At 35.2% G+C, this 21,263-nt stretch overlaps 2 protein-coding genes across 3 annotated transcripts; one reads left to right on the forward strand and one right to left on the reverse strand.

Moving 5' to 3' along the window:
- The first annotated feature begins 95 nt into the window (after nucleotides 1-95).
- LOC149968971 (uncharacterized) lies at nucleotides 96-11,287 on the forward strand. Of its 2 annotated transcripts, none has more exons than XM_090155044.1 (4): nucleotides 96-239; nucleotides 6,976-7,195; nucleotides 7,258-7,503; nucleotides 8,470-11,287. In XM_090155044.1, the coding sequence occupies exons 2-4, from the start codon at nucleotides 7,020-7,022 to the stop codon at nucleotides 8,519-8,521; spliced, it is 474 nt and encodes a 157-aa protein (XP_090011170.1). In that variant the 5' UTR covers nucleotides 96-239; nucleotides 6,976-7,019; the 3' UTR covers nucleotides 8,522-11,287. The 2 variants fall into 2 exon arrangements, with proteins under 2 accessions (XP_090011170.1, XP_090011171.1); XM_090155045.1 differs by lacking the exon at nucleotides 96-239 and adding an exon at nucleotides 1,592-1,723.
- A 1,711-nt stretch (nucleotides 11,288-12,998) lies between these two features.
- On the reverse strand, nucleotides 12,999-15,376 carry maf-S (MAF bZIP transcription factor K). Its single transcript, XM_090174155.1, has 2 exons — nucleotides 15,270-15,376; nucleotides 12,999-14,585 (listed from the first exon to the last, which is right to left on the reverse strand). Exons 1-2 carry the CDS (start codon nucleotides 15,315-15,317, stop codon nucleotides 14,190-14,192), a joined length of 444 nt encoding a protein of 147 aa, XP_090030281.1. The 5' UTR covers nucleotides 15,318-15,376; the 3' UTR covers nucleotides 12,999-14,189.
- Between the last annotated feature and the right edge of the window lie 5,887 nt (nucleotides 15,377-21,263).

Consider the following 21,263-nt stretch of genomic DNA (forward strand, 5'->3'; position numbering starts at 1 on the left):
GATAACATATGAACATACCGCCAAAATTTAATTCGGAAAAACTTAGCGGCCAACTTAATACAGGAAATTTGATAGTAATTATCTTTAGTAAATTGGCTGTACCAAATCTAAAAAACAATTTACCATTTTGGAGAAATAAAATTGAATAACCGGCAACGTCGTTATCTTTCGTCTGCTAAGTATCTGGCTAATATAAACAAAAACTCGTTCGAAGGTATTTTTTAATTAATTTCAAAGTGGTAAGTTTGCTTTATTTTTATAATATATGTTATAAATTATAAAAGTTTTTTATATAAACGTATTTACTTGTGTTGTAAGTAACAAAACTCATTTTTGTTAGGCCTTGGTTAACACTTTTCTTGGTCTACTCAGTCATATCCCATGATTCCACTGACCCTTTTACCATTTTGGTCACGGTGTTTGGTTCTAAAATGTGTCGGTTTAGGGACTAGGGTTAGGCATGCTACAAGCATTGATAATTTAAAACAAGTTAAGTGGTTTAGAGAAAGGAGAAACAGCGTAGTTTTCAATTTGACGAATTATGTCAGATAATGGAAAATATATAGCCGGGATACAAATGGGCGTGAAAATATCCTATAAAAGATAAAAAGAATAATTTAAAAATTTGTTTATGTGTGTAAGTACCAATACATTTTAGATTATAAGATACAGGAAAATCAGTCTGTTAATACAATGGTAGTGTCAAGTTATGAGAAATAGCTGTAACAATTAACAGCACTCTCTCTGAGCGCAATTTAGGCATTATTGTGGATCCTTCTCTAAAATTCTCAGTTCACCCTAACAAAATTTCTAAGAAAAATCGCTCTATTACTGGTGTTGTCCGTCGCAATATTTTCTTCCGCTCTCCTAGGCTAATTCGTACCCTATATAATTCCCTTATTCTCCCCCACTTGGATATCTGTTCCCCAATCTGGCACCCTCTTCTCCAATCAGATATCCTTGCTCTCCAAAAAGCTCAAAATACCTTTGCTTAGCTTCCTCACAAAATTTCGTCTCTCCCTGCCCCCTCTCACTTGCAGTACCTTCGCATCGATCCTGTACATCTTCGACACCGTGTTTATGATCTCCGTTTGCTTCATGATTTTTCTATAATAACTTAACTCTAAATTTTGACGATTTCTTCTCTTTTAGTTCCTCCCAAACTCGGGGCCATTCACTCAAACTCTACAAGCCCCAAGTTCGTTTCGCTCAGTGTCTATATCATTTTTCCTGTAGTGTTATTAATGACTGGAATTCCCTTCCAAAGAGATTGTTTCTATCCCCAATCGCCACACGTTACGCCGCCATGTCTCTGCCTTTTTTCATTTTAAAGATCCCTCTCGCGTTACTTGATTTTCAACTTCTATTTCCAAATTTACTCATTTATTATAGTCGTTTGTTTCGTCTTTTTTTTTGCGTCTTTCTGTAGCGATGCTCAAACAAAAGCCCACCTAAGGCTTATTGAGCAATTCTTTTTGTCATAAACAAATAAATCACCAAATACTGCCTCATAGTTAGCTGACAATGACAAGACTTTTATTTCAAAACTTTTTTTCTACTTTGGAATTATAAACATAAATAAAAAGCAAGTGAATGTGCACATTTTTCACGAAAGTTTAGACCCTTTGAAAAGCATTAAGAAATCGCTTATAATTGGTAGAGTTCAGTTGAATTTTCTCTTCTTCTTCGTATAGGCACCAAAGCTGCCACTGGCTGCTTAAAGGTGCGTAGTGGTATTCCATAGTTTGTGCAGGAAAATTGGAGTAGATTTGACAAAGATAAGATCTTGGGGGAGAGATCCAGTGAGGGATGGCATGGTTGGCGAAGTAATGTTTACGGAAGGTGGTCAACCAATCCCAATTTAATTTAAAACTCTTAAACAAAGAGGCCTAATGAAGTGATACCGTGACCTAGATTTAAGCCATATTATTTAATAAGAAATAAAAATGTCCAAAGTAATTAAGTTATTTCATAACAATTACCAATACTTGTTTTAAATGGGTTTAAGCTAAGACCATTTACACCTGGACTGGAGTCAAGATAGCATAACGACGCTTCCGTTTTCGTGGCCGAAACTGGGTACAATTACGAACGAGGGGGCTTTAAGTTTAAGGCTTTAATAGAGGATCCCACGCCAATAAATGCGAAGAGAGTTTTTAGGCTTTCTTTGGCGTCGTGTACATCACATTTATTTGAGGTTCGGATTGCCCGAGTTGCCGTTGGGGTACCAAGTGTAAATGGATAGAGAAAATACAACCAATGCAATGACAATGGAGTTTTATTATAACTCAAAGTTCAAATTAACCTAATACAATACACTTATCAAACAATTAAAATACAAAATTTAACAAGGCTGCCATATGTTAAGCATAATCGTTTTCCCATAAACCACATAGTCCCCCTGCTTCACATAGTCAGTCAGTCACATAATCACTCAACACTTGTAACCTTTCTTTCGGTAAGGCTTTGGTGAATATATCTGCCAGGTTCGCTTTTGATACATACGACTTTCTGTCCAGTCTGTCGTTCCATTCTGGTGATATATTGGCGGACCTTGTCAAACACCTCCCATTTGTGTTTCATTACATCCACCTCGGTCCATCGCGTATGGTCATCCGTGAAGGAGATGTAATAAATGTTCCCAGAACCTGATGGATACGCAGATGGACCCCATACATCGGTATGTATCAATTGCATCATTTTTGTTGTTCGTATTATTGGGTTTGGTTTCCGGGTTAACTTGGTCATTTTTGTTTCATTACATATATCACATTGGACATTGTGATACTTCAATTCTGGTAACCCTCAAACAGATTGGTTCCGAGACATTATTACGATGGTATGGTCACTATGGTGACCAAGTCTCTGATGACATAGTTGCAAATCTGAGGCTGACGACTCTGCAGCATTTGCCTCCATGAATGGTAATTGTCCTTGATATGGCTTGCCTTGCAAACAATATAAGCCGCAGTTTCCCTTAAAGGCAAGTATGGTTTCACCTTTGCAATTCTTGACTATGATCTTCATATTACCGCCATCCCAATGATGGCCAGCCTTGTCCGTTTGGAAACCACTTATCAGATTTCGGCGCCCATTTGGGGGCAAATCCAACCTTTCGTAAAACCAGAATTCTTGTCTGTCCTTGTACCTGATGTTCGATTAGGGCTTCTCCCATTCCTGTAACTGTAAAGGAACCTTCATAGGATTTCATCTCAATGGGCGCTATGGGCTTTACATTTCGGAGCCACTTTTTGTCATTGCATAGGTGCATGCCTGCACCGTAGTCCCAAATCCACTCATCTGCTATCTTCTGCTGCCGACACCGTTGCGACATCATAGCACTGTCTTTCATATGTTGCTGTTACTCTTTCTCTGCTCACATCGTCTTGGTTTACGGCAATGTTTCGCTAAATGGCCTGATAATCCGCAATTGTAACAGGTTCTTGTTTCTCTAACCTCCCTTCTTCTCTGGGGCCGGTTTTTCGTTTCAGTATTGTTTCTTTTCTTTTGAGCTTGCGTGGTCATGATATCGGACGTTGGTTCATGACTGAAGTTTTTCAATCGGAGTCGATCCGCTTCCGCGGTTATTGCATTCTTAACCTTCGACACAGTCTCAAAGTCGGTATCGGACCATTGATAAATGTTTAACGCGACTCCGTTATATTCTGATGGAAGATCTTCAATCATTTGATATTGTAATGAACCTTGCTTCATTACTGAATTCGTCTCTGATGATACCAATGTTAGGAGTCCATGATGAGACCAGCGGTTGAATATGGCAGACAGACTTAGAAGTTAACTTAGAATTATTATGAAGACATACTGTTACTAGCTACATTTTATTATAAAACCACAATACTGCCTAGCTCCTATGGAGGCTAGGTGTGGAGTGATGAACATGAGTAAGGGTCTACTATATATACCCATTCTATTATCTGATCTACTAAGGGTGGCGCCATCTAGTGGCTGTAATTTATTAGAAGGAACCCTTGGTCCTTACAATATGATATCTCTCCGTCGGGGACTATAGCTCCCGCTTCCACTAATGCAGCTGCCGCTTCCTCAACTCTGTTCAGGAAGCATTCAATTCTTTCACCTGGTTGAGGAACACAGGTAATGAACGCTTTTCGCAACATCGCACGGCGTGCCCTTGATGACGGTTCATACGTGGTTTTCAAAATCTCCCACGCTATCACTGGATCGGTCGAGGAACTAATCAACCTTCTGATTGGTCGGGATAATGTCAGGTAGAGAAAACCCAAAGTCCTAGTTTTCCTCTCCATGTACTCTTCTAATAGGGCTGGAACTGTTGGTGGAGTTGTCGCCGCATTGATATATTTTTTGAGCCCTTTTGCCGCCAATGCCATTTTCACATCCACCTTCCAATCTGCATAATTGGTGCCATCCAGTTTAGGGAAGCTAAAAAGGTCCTCACTCTTACTCGCCGCCATACCAAAAATCGAAGCCTAAACTAAGCCTAACCGAAGCCTAAACTAACCCTACACTACGCCTATTTGTCAGAGCAGGAGACTCTTAATCTTTGTTATTTATATTAAACTATGCATGCTCACTTTATTTCTGACTATTTATTTTAGTTCTAAGTACATACTGCTATACTAAGTAGGGGATAAACAAGACAACTGATTCCAAGCGTGTGAGAGGTTTATTCAGGCACACAAAAAGAATAATGAAAAACACATAAATAGCAGACGACCCTTTCACTTCAAAGGGCCGAATATAAATCAAATACAAAATTTAACAAAGCTGCCATATGTGAAGCATAATCGTTTTCCCATAAACCACATCTCTCTCCATAAAATTTTCCATTCGCGCATCCCGCTGCCTTCGAACCGGACTACGGAGCACGAAGCGTTCACCGCCTTGGAAAGGGGGATGATAAATAAAGGGCAACTACGAGTTTGTGGCTGAAATTCGCGGATTTTCTCCGCTTGGTGGTGTTTTGGCGTGGACAATTCAGAAAAAGCGGAATGCGTTACCTCTCCAGTCCAGGTGTAAATGGTCTTAGGTTTAAGTTACGAAATTGTTCTACATTTGAGCCCCATTGGGTTTTACACTTTTTGACATATTATATTATTATAAACTTCATCTATAGAGAAATTATCCTTTGCTGCTCTAGTGAAGAAGCTATGGGGAGCGCTTGAGAAGCAGTCTTTCACGTAAATGGGATATATTATTTTTAATTTTTTGTATGAAAACGAACAAATTTTGATTGTAGCTAAAATTAAAAGAGTTGACTTTAGTAATTATTTTAGCCTCCGTTAGAGAGGAGTATTTGTTTTTTCAATAATTTTAGAAACAATAGAAAGTTTTTTGTACTTAATCTAGGTCACTTTTTAAGTTGTTCCTTAAAATATAAGTAAATATTCTAAGAATGGTAGAAAGCATTAAAAATTACTCTTAGAGCGGCAATAGTTAGATGACACTGTAACAACCTATGTAGACAATCTACTTATAGATACTGAAAATTAAAGAGTTCTTTTACTTCTTAAATGCCTTAAGGAATGGGTTATTAAAGCGACGACAGCATTGGTACTTACAAGGAGACGACCCGAGGTGATAATCACCGATTTTGTTCAAACTCTGGTATAATGTACACCTCCATGTACCTTAAAAAACCTGCGAGGGAAAAGTTGCGACGGGCTTTCGTTTTGCCATGGCAACCGAAAACGTTTTTGACAACATGATTTGGAATTATTTCCATTGAAAATAACATGGGAATCTGGTTTCTTCCCTGTGAAACCTTTCAAAAAATGAAAAAAATTTAAAATTTCAAAACCGTTAAAAATACATTTAAATTGATTTTACAAATTAAATTTAATCAAGTTTAAATGCAATTTGGTCAATTTGAGGACCCTTAAAATCCTTCAGATTCCCATGTTATTATCAATGGAAAAATTCCAAATGTTGTCAAAAACGTTTTCGGTTGCCATGGCAAAACGAAAGCCCGTCGCAACTTTTCCTTTGCAGGTTTTTCAAGTTACATGGAGGTGTACATTATACTTGACTTTGAGCAAAATCGGTGATTATCACCTCGGGTCGTCTCCTTGTTAGTTTAAATGATAAACAACTTGAAGGCTCCTATTAAGCCAAAGGTATAATAATCTAAAGGTTTTTAATCTCTTTCATATGAATATGATTTCCAAGAGGTCCAAATTATTAAATTAAAATTACTTAAAAATAATGATAATTTAGCAGAGGGCTCTTATTGGTTAAAGATTACATATATGTAACAATATAATTATATAATCAATTTGGCATAGTCATAATATATTTAATAATCTTTTCTTAGCAGGCTTATATAAATCGCTTTTTTTAGTTCGGTCTTGAACTTGTGCTACAGTTTTATGTTTCGATATTGTCAACATAACAGTTATAGGTGAATCCATCAATTGGTATATTATTTCCCTTACCAAAAAATAAGTTGGTTTTTAGTTGGTATTTAGTTGGTATTCACATTTAAGTTGATATTAAGTTGGTTTTAAGTGGTCAGCATATTTCAGTAAACTAGTTAAGTTGGTGGGAAAATGCCTTTTTCTTTAAGTTGGTTTTTAGTGGTGAGAAAATGACATATTATTTGTAAGTTGGTTTTAAGTAGGTTTTAAGTTGGTATTTAGTTGGTTTTAAGTTGGTATTTGTCTCAAATACCAACTTAAAGTATTTCCTAGACCACTTATTTTTTGGTTAGGGAATTACCTCATTTGGTTTTTTATAGTAGTGAGAGATATTCCTGGCATTCTGTCTGTGACAACGTATACATAAAAATGATGATATTACGCTATAAATTTGTTTGAGTGTTAGTGTTTATTTCTTGCTTCCAAAAGTTTTTTTTATGACAATACCTTTCTATGTAGTTTTTTACTTGGCACTGGGTCAAGATTCCTTGAATGTTATTTTTTTTTGTAATTAAGGATGTTGGATATAATCAAAATATTAAACCAAAAACAATTTTTTCAGATTTTACCGGAAAAAGTCAATGATAATATAAACAGTTAATCAGAATGCCTATTAGTGTTATAAAATCATGGAGAAGTGTGTCGAATTATCGACAACCGTATCGATGTATGGCTCAATGCATTGTGTACGGCTTCGGAATTGGAGTAGCCCTTCTTCTCATTGGCATTCCATTATTAATATTTTTTGGCAGCAATCTGAAAGAGGCTGACACGGTGAAGAAGTATGTGACCATCACAATTAAATTTACTCTTACTGTCACTTTCTAACTCCCTGAATTTAAAGAATTCCAGCCTGGATTGGTCTTATAACAGCCGGTACTGGTTTCATGGCGATAATCATGGGAATAACATTACTGGCACTTTTATGTCGTTTAATTAACCAAAGAGACGCTGCTGCCGGCCAACGCGTAACTGAGAATGGAGGAGTCGCTTTATTGCAACCTGCGATTGGAGGACCAAGCCCTTACCCAGCAGATACAGTATACGCTCCCACAGTGTATAACATTGATACTAGTGGTCCTGTGCCATTGTAAGTTTATAACTGTAAAATTGGTCCATGTTTTGTGTGGCAACTCTGCATTAGGCAACATATCCATTTCCCGAATTTTTATATCCATTAGATCTGGTAGTTTTCGATTTATAAGCCCTTAAATGTTGTGTCTTGATTAGAATACCACACATGACCTTATGGTTTTTGGTCTAACATTTCTCGGCTTCCCATTGGTCAAATTAGATCGGGTCTAAGCTGATTAGACTTAAAATTAAACGTAGAACACATTTTTACTTGGAACTATTCTTCTAATCCTAACGGTTCTTGAGATAAAATTTGAATGACCTTGAAGACCTGGTTCTCGAGGTCATTGAAATTTTCATTGTCATTTGTTCCCCTGCACCCTCGATGCAACCTGCAAATTTCAAATTCTTACATAAAACACATTTTGAGTAATTGGCTCTGTATCGTTTTTTAATCAGCTAGGGTAATACCCAAGGCACCACCCTAGCAGTGGCGTAGCTGAGAACTCAGAGGCCCCCCTTTTTAATTTTTTATGGTTAGCCGGGGCCCCATCTGAAGCTCGAGGCCCCCCCGCACCGCGGACCCTGCGGACCATCAGCTACGCCACTGCACCCTAGGCCTAAGTCATCGAGCGACTTTTAAAGCCTTTAAACAGGTGGCCGGGTTACAATGCGTAGGAGGGTGGTAGCAAGCCACGCGAGCCAACAGCACCCTACATTAACTATTACCGTTAACCTTGACAAGTTAAATATTAAATTAAAACCATATTTCTATAATATTATTCTTCAGTGGCTTTTCATTAAATATTTTACTGAGCGCTAGTCACAGATTGCGAGGTATTCTCAAAGACTATTTGAGGTGCCAACTTACTCAGAAAAAAGTTTGCAAGTCAAAAATATGAAGTGTCACACTTTTGGAAAAATATTATAGGTTTATGATACAATTACAATTATAAATTTAACAAAATATTCTGTTAATTAGGTACAAAACTGATGAAAAATTGGACGAAAAAGACAAGAGAACTGTTATATAGTTATATGGAGGTTGTAGTACTTAAAAAGTGTATTCCTAAAGTTTTGACTAGTGCGTGTATTGATGCAAATCAGTGCCAAAGCATGTTTTTCAAGTTGACGAGGGTGAAATTTAAGCCACCAAAGATTTGTTCATTTTAACAGATTCTGGTAAGAAACTAAGGAATTCTTAATTCAACTCCATCCATATTAAAAAAGGGCCTTAAATTTATAAATTCTTGCCACAAGAGAAAAGTATGTTCCTGAAATGTTATTCAAACTTTTGGTACCTTCACCAGCACATATTTCCTATTTGTTGTGTGTTTTTTAAATCAAATTAACCTGTATAGTGTGATGACTGTTTCATTTGAAAAATATTTATATTACCATTAGTTTAATCACACTATAGTAATCCATATGGGAGTGTAATTGAAACCAAAACTATAATATTCATGACAATTTTCCGACTGTAGTGGAGTACAGATACAAAAAATTATGAAGCTAAACAAGGATTTACAACTTGTTAAATGCAAGATATTTTGTAAAACTCAATAGAAAATTTGTAAATTTTTAGTTTTTTATAACTTAAACTAAAAATGATTCATAAACACTTACACATTATACTCCACTGCATGTGGTGGGAACTAATCACTAATCTCACTTTTTTATTAAGGATTCTATAACTCTTATTCTTATCTTAGTTAAATTTAGTTAGTTATACTTTTTAAAAGCATGTTTTATTGTAATTTAAAGACAACTTATATAAGTTAAAAGAATGTCTATTCACATGAGAAAATATTTTGAGTGTACAAATTAAAACACAATGTATTTTACGAACAGATAAAATTGTGCAAATATGTTGACTCACGAGACTTCACTCATATGAATAAACCTTTAATCTGACAATGTTTCTAGTTGGATATCTCTGATTGTTTCGTAACCAAATCTATGTCAGAAAACCTTTGTGTTATTTTTATCCAGCTACCTTTTTAAAAGAATGTTTTTAGTGTATGGAAAAGCATTCTCTAAAAACATGGTGCAAGAACCTTTTATGTCTATATTCCTCTTCGAATCTCTTCAACCATGTTCTAAAGGTTTTTAGTATTTTGATATATTATTTTAAACACTTTTTATATTGAGTTAATCTGGATGTATGTAATGTTTTGCAGTATTTTTGTTTGAATCTGAAAAGTGGTAGCCAAGATGACTAATTATAATAAAAATTTGTCCAATAACAATTATATTAATGGGACTGGGACCATCATAGAAAGAAATCAAAAATTTCTTTAAAATTAAACTTTTATACTTGAAAAAAAAATAATGATTTCTTATTTAAATCTTATTCACACGAGCCAATGTGTTTGCAGAAGCAGTGCGCACTGAAGAAAATTACTCGTTTGACAAAAAAATTATCTACTACTAATCAAATATAACATGAATAAAACTATTTAGTGAAAAAATATTAAGTTAAGTACAAATAGGGAAAATTAATAGAAATATTTGGAGCTAACTCCTGGTCCTAAAAACGGATTTTATTAAACAATGTTTTGCAAAAATGTTGACTCGCGTGAAGAGGCCTTTTTTCCCCTGATGGTGATTTGTCTTCTACTTTAACCATGGTGACATGAATGTATAAATAAGTAACTAAGCTTACCATTTATTTCTGAGAATAGATCTCACAGATAAAAGCGCTGTATTGTGTAGGATTCTAAACCATTACTTTGATTCAGCCTTAAAAGAATTCTTTTGAGTTCTGTGAGAATTTAACTTAATATTTTAAATGATTATTTATTTTAATGAGTTTAATAACTTTTCTCCTTGTCTGCACTGTAATACTGAAAACTTTGTGTGGCTAGTGATAGATCCCATATAAAACATCAAGTCAGGTGTTTCATTGGCCTATAACTTTTATATAATCCTAATCGGTTAGTGCAAGATTGTATTTATTTATACTTAGACAGAATCAATATGTTGAGACAATCCAGTCTAGGTTCCCCTCATCATGACAGGGGAGATGGGGGATAGGAAAATCCAAGATGGTCTTATTTTACATACCAACCACTGTTGCATGTTGGATCTATTGAGATTTTGCAACTTTTAAGGGCAGGAGCATACTGGCTCTTAATGTCGATTTATGACTTAGGCTTAAGGTGGTGCATTGTTTATTAGCCCAGCTGATTATTATTATAGATCGTGAGGTGGATTTTGCAGAAACTCTCATTTATTGTCCCCAAGTATAAATAGATACAATCTCACTTTTTTGACATCATATTATTGCTCCACACCAAGAATCATGTAGTATTTGATATGTGCTGTTCGATTTTTGAAAAATGTGTTAAAATGACTTTTTTACACAAAAGTGCAATGTTTGCATTGATATATGTTATAAAAATAGTACAATAACAATGCTAATTCCAATGAAAAGTGTTCTTTGGAGTAATTTTATCACGAAATATCTATATATGATACTGACTTAATGAGATTAAGATGAAAGGTGATCGCTACACATCACTGATGGATCCAATCAATCACGAGGTATTGCGTACATGATAGAAAAAGGTGCGCTCTGTATAATGTAGCTTATAAATGCAAAGGCATTTTTAATCCTATATTGTTTTGTAATTAAAACATTTAAAGAATTTCATTAGGCTACAGTTCAAGACATTTTGTAAAAATTTTATTGGGAATATTTTTTCTGAATTTTAACATACCAGCTGAGCTAATAAGCTGATGTTATTTTGTAAGTGTATTTATCTCATTTACTGCAAAATAAAGAAATTTTATCTTAACCAATTTTATAATGCGGCTCCAGAAACTATTCTCAAACTATTGTTTGGAACTAGTTTTCATGATGAGTTTCTCGCCATTTAAAATCAGACCTAAAAAGGGTGACCATTATTAAAAAGTTCAGGCAATTAGATATGGTCATTTATAGCCATAGGCTAATGGGCTTTGTTCTTGAGCCATAAGTTGGTGGGAGATAATTGCTTTGGGACGCGTGGGGTAAGGGAAAGACAAATATATATTGAGTGATCTATCTATTGATGAATCCAGGGAATAATGAGCTAAGCAAAATTTTTTGGCACTCTTAATTTAAAAATAAAACAATATTTTTGGGAAATACTTAAGTTTTTTAAATATTTAGAGCTTTTATTATTTACAACTTTATAGAACTCAATTCCTTATAGATATTTTCATTTCAGCATTTAAAATAAAATTCATTATTTTGTAGACTGAAGAACATAGTTTGTATTCATGCAGCGATACCAAGACATTTTAATAGATAGATAACTAATTTGAATTCTTCGTTAATAGACCATCCAAAACACATGAGTCCAGAGATGTTGGCAGAGTAGCAGGTACCCATTGGAAATATCCACCCCACTCCCCTGAACAAAATCCTCGCATATAATAGACAAATATTTTTTAATTTTATTTGGGACGCAAAGATCCCCTGAAATATCTTCTTTAATATTGTTGATGAAAGTAAGTTTAGATTAAAACTATGATTCTGCCGTGATCCGGTGGACGAATAGTTAAGAAGTCTGACTGAAGTGGATGAGTCCCAGGTTTGATTTCAAAGAACAAAACATAAGTTAAAATATATTGGTTTAAATAAATTATATAATTATTATTAACATTATTCAGTTAATTTCTTTTCAAAATTTCAGATGAATTACAGCAAATTTTATGTTTGTTATGGGATGACCAGCAACTCTATTTACTAGGTTAGGTTTCTCTAGAGGCCACTGCAAACGTAAGCTAGTTCATTTATGGTTTTGATTTTCTTTGGGCAGTTACATTATTTTAGGTTAGGTTTCTCGCACACCCCCAAACTATTTAATTTGAAAATAAAAGGCTTAAAAGTTTAGGTTGTTTCGGGGGTGGATTTCATCATCTACTATGTTGGATTTTTTCCAAAATACTACTTAATGGCAATTATGTCCTAGGTCCCCTTATTACTTAGATATAAAATATGCCTTGCTGAAAATTAATTTTGAAGTCGTTTTAATGTTCTAAAAGCCACATAAATATGAAGAAAATGGGATTAAAATTAATTTTTGAAACCTTGTTTTAATGAAGTTAAGATGTAGAAGCTTTCAAAAGCCTGATAAAGAGGTTAAAACCAATATGAATAGAGGGATATGGTTTTCACAATTTCACGGTAACTAAATTTATAAAAAGGAATAATTGTTTATTTTTCAAGCTAGTTTCATATCTAATTGGAATCTTCAATTGGTCTTATATGAAGTCTACAGGTTTTTGATTGGTGAAAAGTACCTATTCAAATTGAATTGGTCATTTATGGTGTCAACCTGTTTTCTATTGATCACCAATACTCAAATATAAAATTGGCATTGTCTATTGGTTTCCAATAGATTAATAGTTCCAACAATTTGCGAAAACAAAATCAATTGTCTTAATATTCAAAACAATTAGGAATCAAAGTTTTTGTTAAAAATAGGACAACTTTTTCTAAAATATTCAAAATAACCAAGATTGTCAATATAATTATTTTTTATTAAAATAAATCCTACCATACATTTTAGTCGGGATAGTGATAAAGATATTTAATTAAAAAAGTCCAAAACATTTCTGGTTCTACCACTGCAGTGGGTTAACAGTTCCTGACATAAAATATAACATTTCACACGAGACATTGTCCAGTCCAGCTGTCTCAAAGTAGATTTTCTCAACATACCAAAAATCCACCTCATTAAAATAGCTTTCTTTGCATAGATTAAATGCGAAACATTTCAGCTATGGTACAATGTGTATAAAATTTCTTGAATAATTTACAAATGTCAAGGATAAATAAATCTATCTATATGTGCAAAACTAATAACTAGAAATTATACATGTACACACTTGAAACAACTATTAGTGATTATGATTTGCCTCAAATAATGTATGAACTATATTTCTCTTCTATAATCATATAATTGGCTACCTTTAGATAAACTACATTCTTTAGCTTTTTAAAATTTTGATGTTTAAAATTCATAATACCTGTCAACCAGGTTATATTATCAATTAGTTTTAAAAAGGTAATTTAATTCATAAGCCATAACACCAAGTGCAGTGCAAGTAACTTTTATAGAAAGCAGAAGAAAACCTTGTAGCAAAAGTAATAAAGAAAATGGTGTAAAATTGTGGCATAATATACCAACAAATATTGAATACTGTTCAACTTTGAATACCTTTAATAAGAGTGTGCTAGAATTTTAGACTGAATTATTGACAATGTTTTATATTGGTATGTAATTTAAAGGGCAACACAAGTCGCGATGCAGGTATCGTATCTTATAGATAAACATAGTATCTGCGCCTCTGGTGGGGGAACGGAAATGTTAAGGGGGACTGAGAGCAAGAGAACACCTGGATTTGAGGTAGCGGGGAAATTAAATAGGATTGGCGTATGCACAGATACAGTTTTTATCTATAAGATACGATTCCCTCCTGCATCATAAATTGAGTGTAACTTTAATTTTTGTAAATTTATAAATAGATCAATTTGTTTTTCATCGCTTTCATTTCTTAAACAACCATGGTAGGCTAATGAATTTTAATTTAAGTGTTTTATGTATTTAAATCCCTTCTGTTTCTTTAGTTGCATTATCAGCACAGTAGCAATGGAGATATTCAAATTGTATACATATATAATTTCCAGCTAATATATTTTCAAAATTCTCAGCCATCAACAAAGTCTTGAACGAACTCTTTAGGTAAAGCTATATTGTTCTGCAGTGCATGTTGTTTCAAACTTTGAAATTTATCTTCAATCGCAGCAATTTCTTCTTTTATTCGTCGATTATCATCCCTCAGTCTATGTATATCCGTTATAACCAACTGTTTCTCTTGTTCCAAATCATCTTTTTGTTCCAGACGCTTGAATCTGCAACTTGCAGCATACCCACGATTTTTAAGCGTTCTTCTCCTTTGCTTCATTTTGACAATGTCGGAACGTGACAAGCCTGACATCTTCAGATGGCGATTTAAATCCCGCACAGATAAAGAGACAAGCTCATCGTCAGAAAGGATGTTATTTCCAACTAACTTTGGCAGTTCATCACTGTCTGATACATCCTGAATATAATGATAAAATAATTATGGATTATTGAAAACAAAAGACAACAGAAATTAATTTTTAAGGACTATATAACCACTAGATCACCCAAAATCTAAGTACTGTCAGTATTCAATTATTTCCACTAATTACGAATTCCCTGACTTTCATGACCAATTTACCGGTTTACCATAAAACTGGAAATTGTGTATTATAAGGGCTAAAAGTAACACCAAATTAAATGAAATTTAAATACCACCGACAAAATACCAAAAGAAAACTAAATTTGACTTCTTTACTTGTTTCTAAAACTTCCGACTTTTCCAAATATAGATAACCCCAAATTAACCAAATCATTGAAAAATGAAATTATTAAATAACAAGTAATAACCACTATGCTAAAAAATCCCACAACACTATAGTTACCTAAGCCTGGAAAAAAAGGTTTGACATAAGGGAATTTAATATCTGACTGTAGAATTATGAACCTCTTTTTCTCCTGATTACCAATTAATTTTAGTCAAAGTTAAAATCTAGCTAAAATTAATCCGTCCGTATTTAACAAGAACTTCATAGAGCTCTTTTTCTTCCCATCTCTGTAATAGACAGGGAAGTCAGTGTCTTTTTTAGAAGTTAATGTATTTAAACAGAACTGCCTAGGAAAAACAATTTTAAATAACATTCCTAAATTTAAATATTCTTACATCGGCAATCTTTTTCATTCTTTTTCGTTTAGAACTGTCTTGCTTCATATTAATTTTAAGGGCGAATGTGAAAATCAAAAAGGGAAACTACACAAAAATAGGCTAATTCCTATCGTCTGCTGCAGCAGTACATAGGAGTCTGACGTCAGAAGAATCAAGAATTTCCCCACTTTGTTAGTGCTGCAGGCCAAAAAATTTCCTTATGGAAACGATATGAAAAATGTCGGTAATATTTTTTAAGCTACAGGTTTATAATAATCCTGTCACTTACTACGTTAAAAAATCACTCAAAAATAATTAATTTTATAAAATTACCTTGAAATCAATTCCCTAAATTGGTGGATAATACATGCAGGGAAGCACCGCTGATTTCAGGGAAGAAGCGATCGTGTGACTAAACATAGCAGCAGTAATCAAGTTTCATTGGTAAAAAATTTTCTATCAGAGCCTAATTTGTTAACCGAAAGACGTGTCTGTTCATATAGTAACCTAATTTCGGGGTTATAAATTGTTCTGCTAATTTTAACCTAATTTAATCAACATGGAAAACTGGGCCTGTAATTGCAGTAACGTGGAAACTAAATATAGTAGAAAATTCCAGGGATAAATAAATCAATCTGCAATATCTAAATTTTCCTTGGTAAAACCACCGATGTTAAAGGCCGTTTACTTTTAAGCATTGGTAACGACGTCAGGCTGACGTCCAACAGCCATCAAACTAGTGGCGATGACTGGTCAAAATGTAACAGTCGGTCAATACACATTTTTTAGTCGCGATTATTATACCTTTTGATTAAATAATGACTCTTTTTACTATTTACTTTAACCGAAACCAATGGTTAGATGGCGATATGCTCATGGCCCACGATATCTTTAATATTTAAAACAGTAGGCTGATAAATCAAGTAGGAAGTCACAATTTCTAATTAATTCGGAGCAACGTGTCTGCCATACGTTTTCAATACGTTTAAACTTCTATTAAAGGTTTTTGAGGAACGTGAGCCGTTTAGTTTTCAAATTATTATTCCTTTATTAATTAATGGATTATATAATTATACGGAGACATTTGCAGTCAAATCCTAATTATGCCTTATTGAATTTAAGTCTTGTACTTGCCACAATTCTATAATGTGGAAGAAATGCATTTTACGATGACGTAGGCTAGGTGACCGAAGATAATATACAGGGTGTCTCTATTTGATCGGCCCAAGCATTTTTCTCAAAAACTATATCTTCTAGAAATGTGAAATTTTCAGTATGTACTCTCTCGGTGGAGATCCTTGTTATTTGTGAATTTCAGAAAAATCGTGAAATTTTTCACGGTTTTAGAATTTGTAGTTTTTGAACGCTAGGTGGTAGACGAAAAGTCTCAATGAGTAAATTGTAGAGCATACTCGAAAATCTCTAATGCAGTTGGTATGGTCAAAATCGTACATTTTGTCACTGAAATAATAGGTCATGAAAAATAACAAGTTGGTACTACTTAAATGTTTTTACGCCTCATGTTATTGTAATCAAAGTGAAATTTTATAAGGAATTACAGTAGGACCCCACACACGTTTGTTTTCTATAGACAAAACAATTTGTGTTTTTTATTAAATAAGAAAAAGTAGGTAACTCGGTGTTGAGGTATTGCACGACATGTCGTTCCTGGTGAGGAGGTGCACCGTCATGCAAGAACCAAAGGTGTGGCCGGTTGACTAAAGGGACATCTTCCAATGCTTCTGCTACTTCATTTCGTAGAAACGCCAAGTAGCTCACCCCATTAAGCCGATTCGGAAGAAAAAGTGGCCCAATGACGTGATCTCCTAGTAGACCTGCCCAGACAATCAAGTGGAATTGTGCTTGATTGTGATGTGGAAATCCCCAGTGCGGATTTACATCGCTCCACATATGGTTATTCTGGCGGTTAAATGGGCAGTCCCTTCCAAAGGAATACTCGTCGAGCGCCAGGATCAAACGGAGGAAATCTTCGTTGGCATCCGCCATGGTACTGAACCAATTACCGAAATCCAACCTAAGGCGCTGATCACCATCGTGAAGTGCTTGGTGGAGCGTGGCACGAAATGGGTGAAATTAATGGTGGTTAAGGACACACCAGACATTATATTTTGACAAGTCCAAATCGGAGCATGCCATTCTTATACTTGCTCGGGGGTAAGCGACAAAGTAGGCGATGACTGTGTCTTCCATATTAGTGTTATGACGTCCAGGTCCACGGAATCTGGGATTCACATTGCCGTCTCCTTCGAAGGCAGCAACAGCTCGGAGAATAGTGTGGTGATTTGGTCGACTGTCAGGATATAACATTTGAAACAACCGACTTGTTAAACGTGCGTTTCGATGACCATCACCGTAGTATAACCAGAAATACATGAACCGAAATTATCAACGACCTCCTTTTCATTGGGAGGCAATTTCCCCGTGCGATAGGGGAGGGTTAAATAGCGAGGCCTTGTTAATTTTCCGCCTCCCGCGACTACAGGGAAAATTTCGAATGCACCACGGGTAACTAGACCGCCATCTAGTGAGGCTAAGATAAATTATTTCATCGAAGAAAATCGTGAGAAACGTGGTCTGCAAACCTAGGCTTAGCCGTGTTTTGTTTTTGATATAGGTCAGTGGAACTGTGGAAGGCGGTAGCTGGAGCAGATGTCCAAAATGGAAAAAGTAGATGAATTAAAAACCTTTTTAGCTAATCTTACCATATCATTCATGTATGAAAGAACAGAGAAATACTTAGTTTTATTAGAATAAGAAAATATACAAATTACTTAATGGAGCTACTTAAGATATATGAAACCCAGAAAAAAATATTTAGGCTTGCAGTAGCAAACAATGTGGGAAGACCAAAGAAACAGAAGTCTACGGAAGAAGAAGAAACTGAAATAAACTACGAGAAAATAACTAGTAGAAATAAGAAATAAAAATGATGATTTCGTTTACGAGTAAGGCTACCTTTACGTTGCTATTTAGTTTTATATTTCAAATAAAACAAGTACAATTATTTTAACAAAATAATACAAATATTTATTGTGTGTAATTCTTAACGTAGTCAAGTTAGTCTAGTTTTTATAAGTCGTTAACTGGGCTTCATTAATTAATAGAAACTGATCACGATGATATTTGTTTGAGCTATTCTCTCCTTGAACGTTTCTTCTAATAGTCACAGCTTTTCTTTCACTGACACTAATTTTCCCCCAGCATCATATTTTATTTATTTGTTTTTCGAGAAAGTTTCGCTCGGCCGTCGCCAGGTAGCGTATTCAAACCTTCGCCGCGGGAGTGAGGAGGTTCTGTTTTCGAGAAGGGGAAGATGACATCCAGCCACTAAGGTGGGGGAAAACGGGGAACTTGCCTCCCGTGTTAGAGGAATAGGACGCTGATAATTTCGGTTCATGTATTTCTGGTATAACTAAACCACCCAGGACCGCTGTTCGTGAGTATAACGATTCATACTTTTTTACCGGACCACGTAGAGATAATGTTTTCAAACAAAGCGGTGGCACTTTAAATACTAAAACGGATCCACATTTTAAACGAATCAGAAGTCCAAAAAAAAGCTTTCGGAAATTCAGTTGGCATAAATTAGACATTTTGTAGACCCTAAACCCTACTTTTTCTTGTTTAATAAAAAACACCAACTTTTGGTCCATAGAAAACAAACGTCTGCGGGGTCCTACTGTAATTCCTTATAAAATTGCACTTTGATTTGGCTCAAAACATGTTCATTTTTCACAGACAATCATTACAATAACATGAGGCGTAAAAACATTTAAGTAGTACCAACTTGTTATTTTTCATGACCTATTATTTCAACAACAAAATGTACGATTTTGACCATTCCAACTGCATTAGAGGTTTTCGAGTATGCTCTACAACTTACTCATTGACACTTTTCGTCTACCACCTAGCGTTAAAAAACTACAAATTCTAAAACCGTTAAATATTTCACGAAATAACAACGATCTCCACCGGGTGAGTACATACTGAAAATTTCACATTTCTAGAAGGTATAGTTTTTGAGAAAAATGCCTAATCCGATCCAATGAAGACACCCTGTATATTCGAATAATTCGATCGTGGTAATTAATGCGTATATGTTTTGTAAACGTGTAAAGAATATAATTTAAATAATTATAATAATGTGTTTATATGATTTGGTATTTCATTAAAACTAATAAAATTATTTAGTGTAAAATTATATTAAAATTAGTTTGTCATAGAAATCAGAAGGTTACTAGAACTGTACTTTCTGATTGTTGATACGAGGGCTGGTAGCCCTGTTTGAAGAATTTTATGTATATCATTTTTTGGCTAGTAAGCTGTAGACAGTTGTATAGGTTTATAAAACTTGATACGGGGTTGTCTGGTAGCTATCGTTCCGACGTTCCCGTATATTTTAGGCGAATAACATTCCGCGTAAGGTATCTATTTTTTTAATATATCTATGGTAGCGCCATCCGTAGCAAGAAAGTGTTGCCAGCAGCCTCATTCCAAGTTTATTGGTGAGCTTCGGCACCCATTGGAAAAAAAAGCGATCGGCGCCATTGCTCCTAACCATCGATTCGCAAAGTTAATAGCCCCCCCCCCCCCCCCGAAACGAAATCCGCAGGCCATTAAATATGTCTTTCTATAAAGTAACTTGACATTCTTGTTTTAATGTTTCTTTTATGTCACTGTCTCTTACTTACTAGAATTTAGAGACGAGTCGGCGTTTTTATGTCCGACCCGGCCCGAGCCCGCTTCGGGTCGGGTCGGGCAAATTTAATTTTTGAAAATTTCGGGTCGGGCCGGGTTTTTTTCTTTTAAAATTTAATGGACCTGGCGTGTGAAATGTTTCGGGCCTTCGGGTGTTGTACGAAGAGAGATAGAGGAAGAGAGGGTGTTGGTGAGAGATATAGACGTAGTGCCGTAATGAGTACTGCGAGCAGCGTCACTTTGTTCTTACCAAAATTAGTTAACCGATAATTAATTAACGGATTAAGTGGCCGAAGCAGTGCCCGTAGAAGTCTTCTAGGAGAAGTACCAAGGCTGGACCACGACTGAGGCTTCCACCCTGTATAATAAAATAAAAAAAGCTTAATGCTATGGGTTGCGGCGGTTCTTCGGGCCTTTTCGGGTTCCCGGGCTGGGCCGGGCAAAATCGATTTTTTAATTTATCGGGTCGGGAAAAAATCATTTAAATTTTTTACGGGTCGGGTCGGGCTAAATTTAATTTTAAAAATTTCTGGTCGGGTCGGGTCGGGTAAAATATTATTTTAATTATTTCGGGTCGGTCGGATCGGGTAAAATTAATTTTTACGTTTTTCGGGTCGGGTCGGAAAAAAGTGGGCCCGACTCGTCTCTACTAGAATTGCGAGGAATTTCGGATTTTCCCCTGCGTGTAAATAGCGCTTGCTACGATTATACTAAAAAGGCTCTGTCTTGTGAGAAACATTTTATATTTATATTTTTTGTTCAGTTTATTTTAAATAAACACATGACGGCAGATTTTTGTCTCGATGCGGCTGACGGTTATTTTGACGTCACTATGTTAACTTAACAAACAACTACGTGAGAAGAGAGCGCGCGCAGAGGGGTTATGTCTTTCGCAGGCGGGGCCAAAGCTGTCAGTGTGATCTTATAATACGCGATACGGCAGGATAAGCCTTCCAAGTAGAAGTATGGATTCCTATTTCCTGTAAACTAGAGACGAGTCGGGCCCACTTTTTTTCCGGCCCGACCCGAAAAACGTAAAAATAAATTTTGCTCGATCCGACCCGACCCGACCCGAAATTTTTAAAATGAAATTTATCCCGACCCGTAAAAAATTAAAATAATTTTTGCCCGACCCGAACCGACCCGGTAAATTAAAAAATCGATTTTGCCCGGCCCGGCCCTTAAACCCGAAAAGACCCGAAGAACCGCCGCAACCCATAGCATGAAGCTTTTTTTATTTAGATGTAGATATGCATTATAAAATATAACAAGAGGCATCTATTTATTTAAACA

This window comes from Leiobunum rupestre, chromosome 1 (assembly GCF_980474605.1).
Source record: "Leiobunum rupestre chromosome 1, qqLeiRupe1.1.hap1, whole genome shotgun sequence".
NCBI lineage: Eukaryota > Metazoa > Arthropoda > Arachnida > Opiliones > Sclerosomatidae > Leiobunum > Leiobunum rupestre.

Bases quoted from the DNA above. Each gene is read 5' to 3' on its own strand.
- LOC149968971 (XM_090155044.1), top strand. From the start codon at position 7,020: ATGCCTATTAGTGTTATAAAATCATGGAGAAGTGTGTCGAATTATCGA. The intron at 7,196-7,257 runs GTATGTGACCAT...CTGAATTTAAAG, and splicing joins GAGGCTGACACGGTGAAGAA to AATTCCAGCCTGGATTGGTC. The intron at 7,504-8,469 runs GTAAGTTTATAA...TCTGTTAATTAG, and splicing joins ACTAGTGGTCCTGTGCCATT to GTACAAAACTGATGAAAAAT.
- maf-S (XM_090174155.1), bottom strand. From the start codon at position 15,317: ATGAAGCAAGACAGTTCTAAACGAAAAAGAATGAAAAAGATTGCCGAT. The intron at 14,586-15,269 runs GTAAGAATATTT...CATTATATTCAG, and splicing joins GAATGAAAAAGATTGCCGAT to GATGTATCAGACAGTGATGA.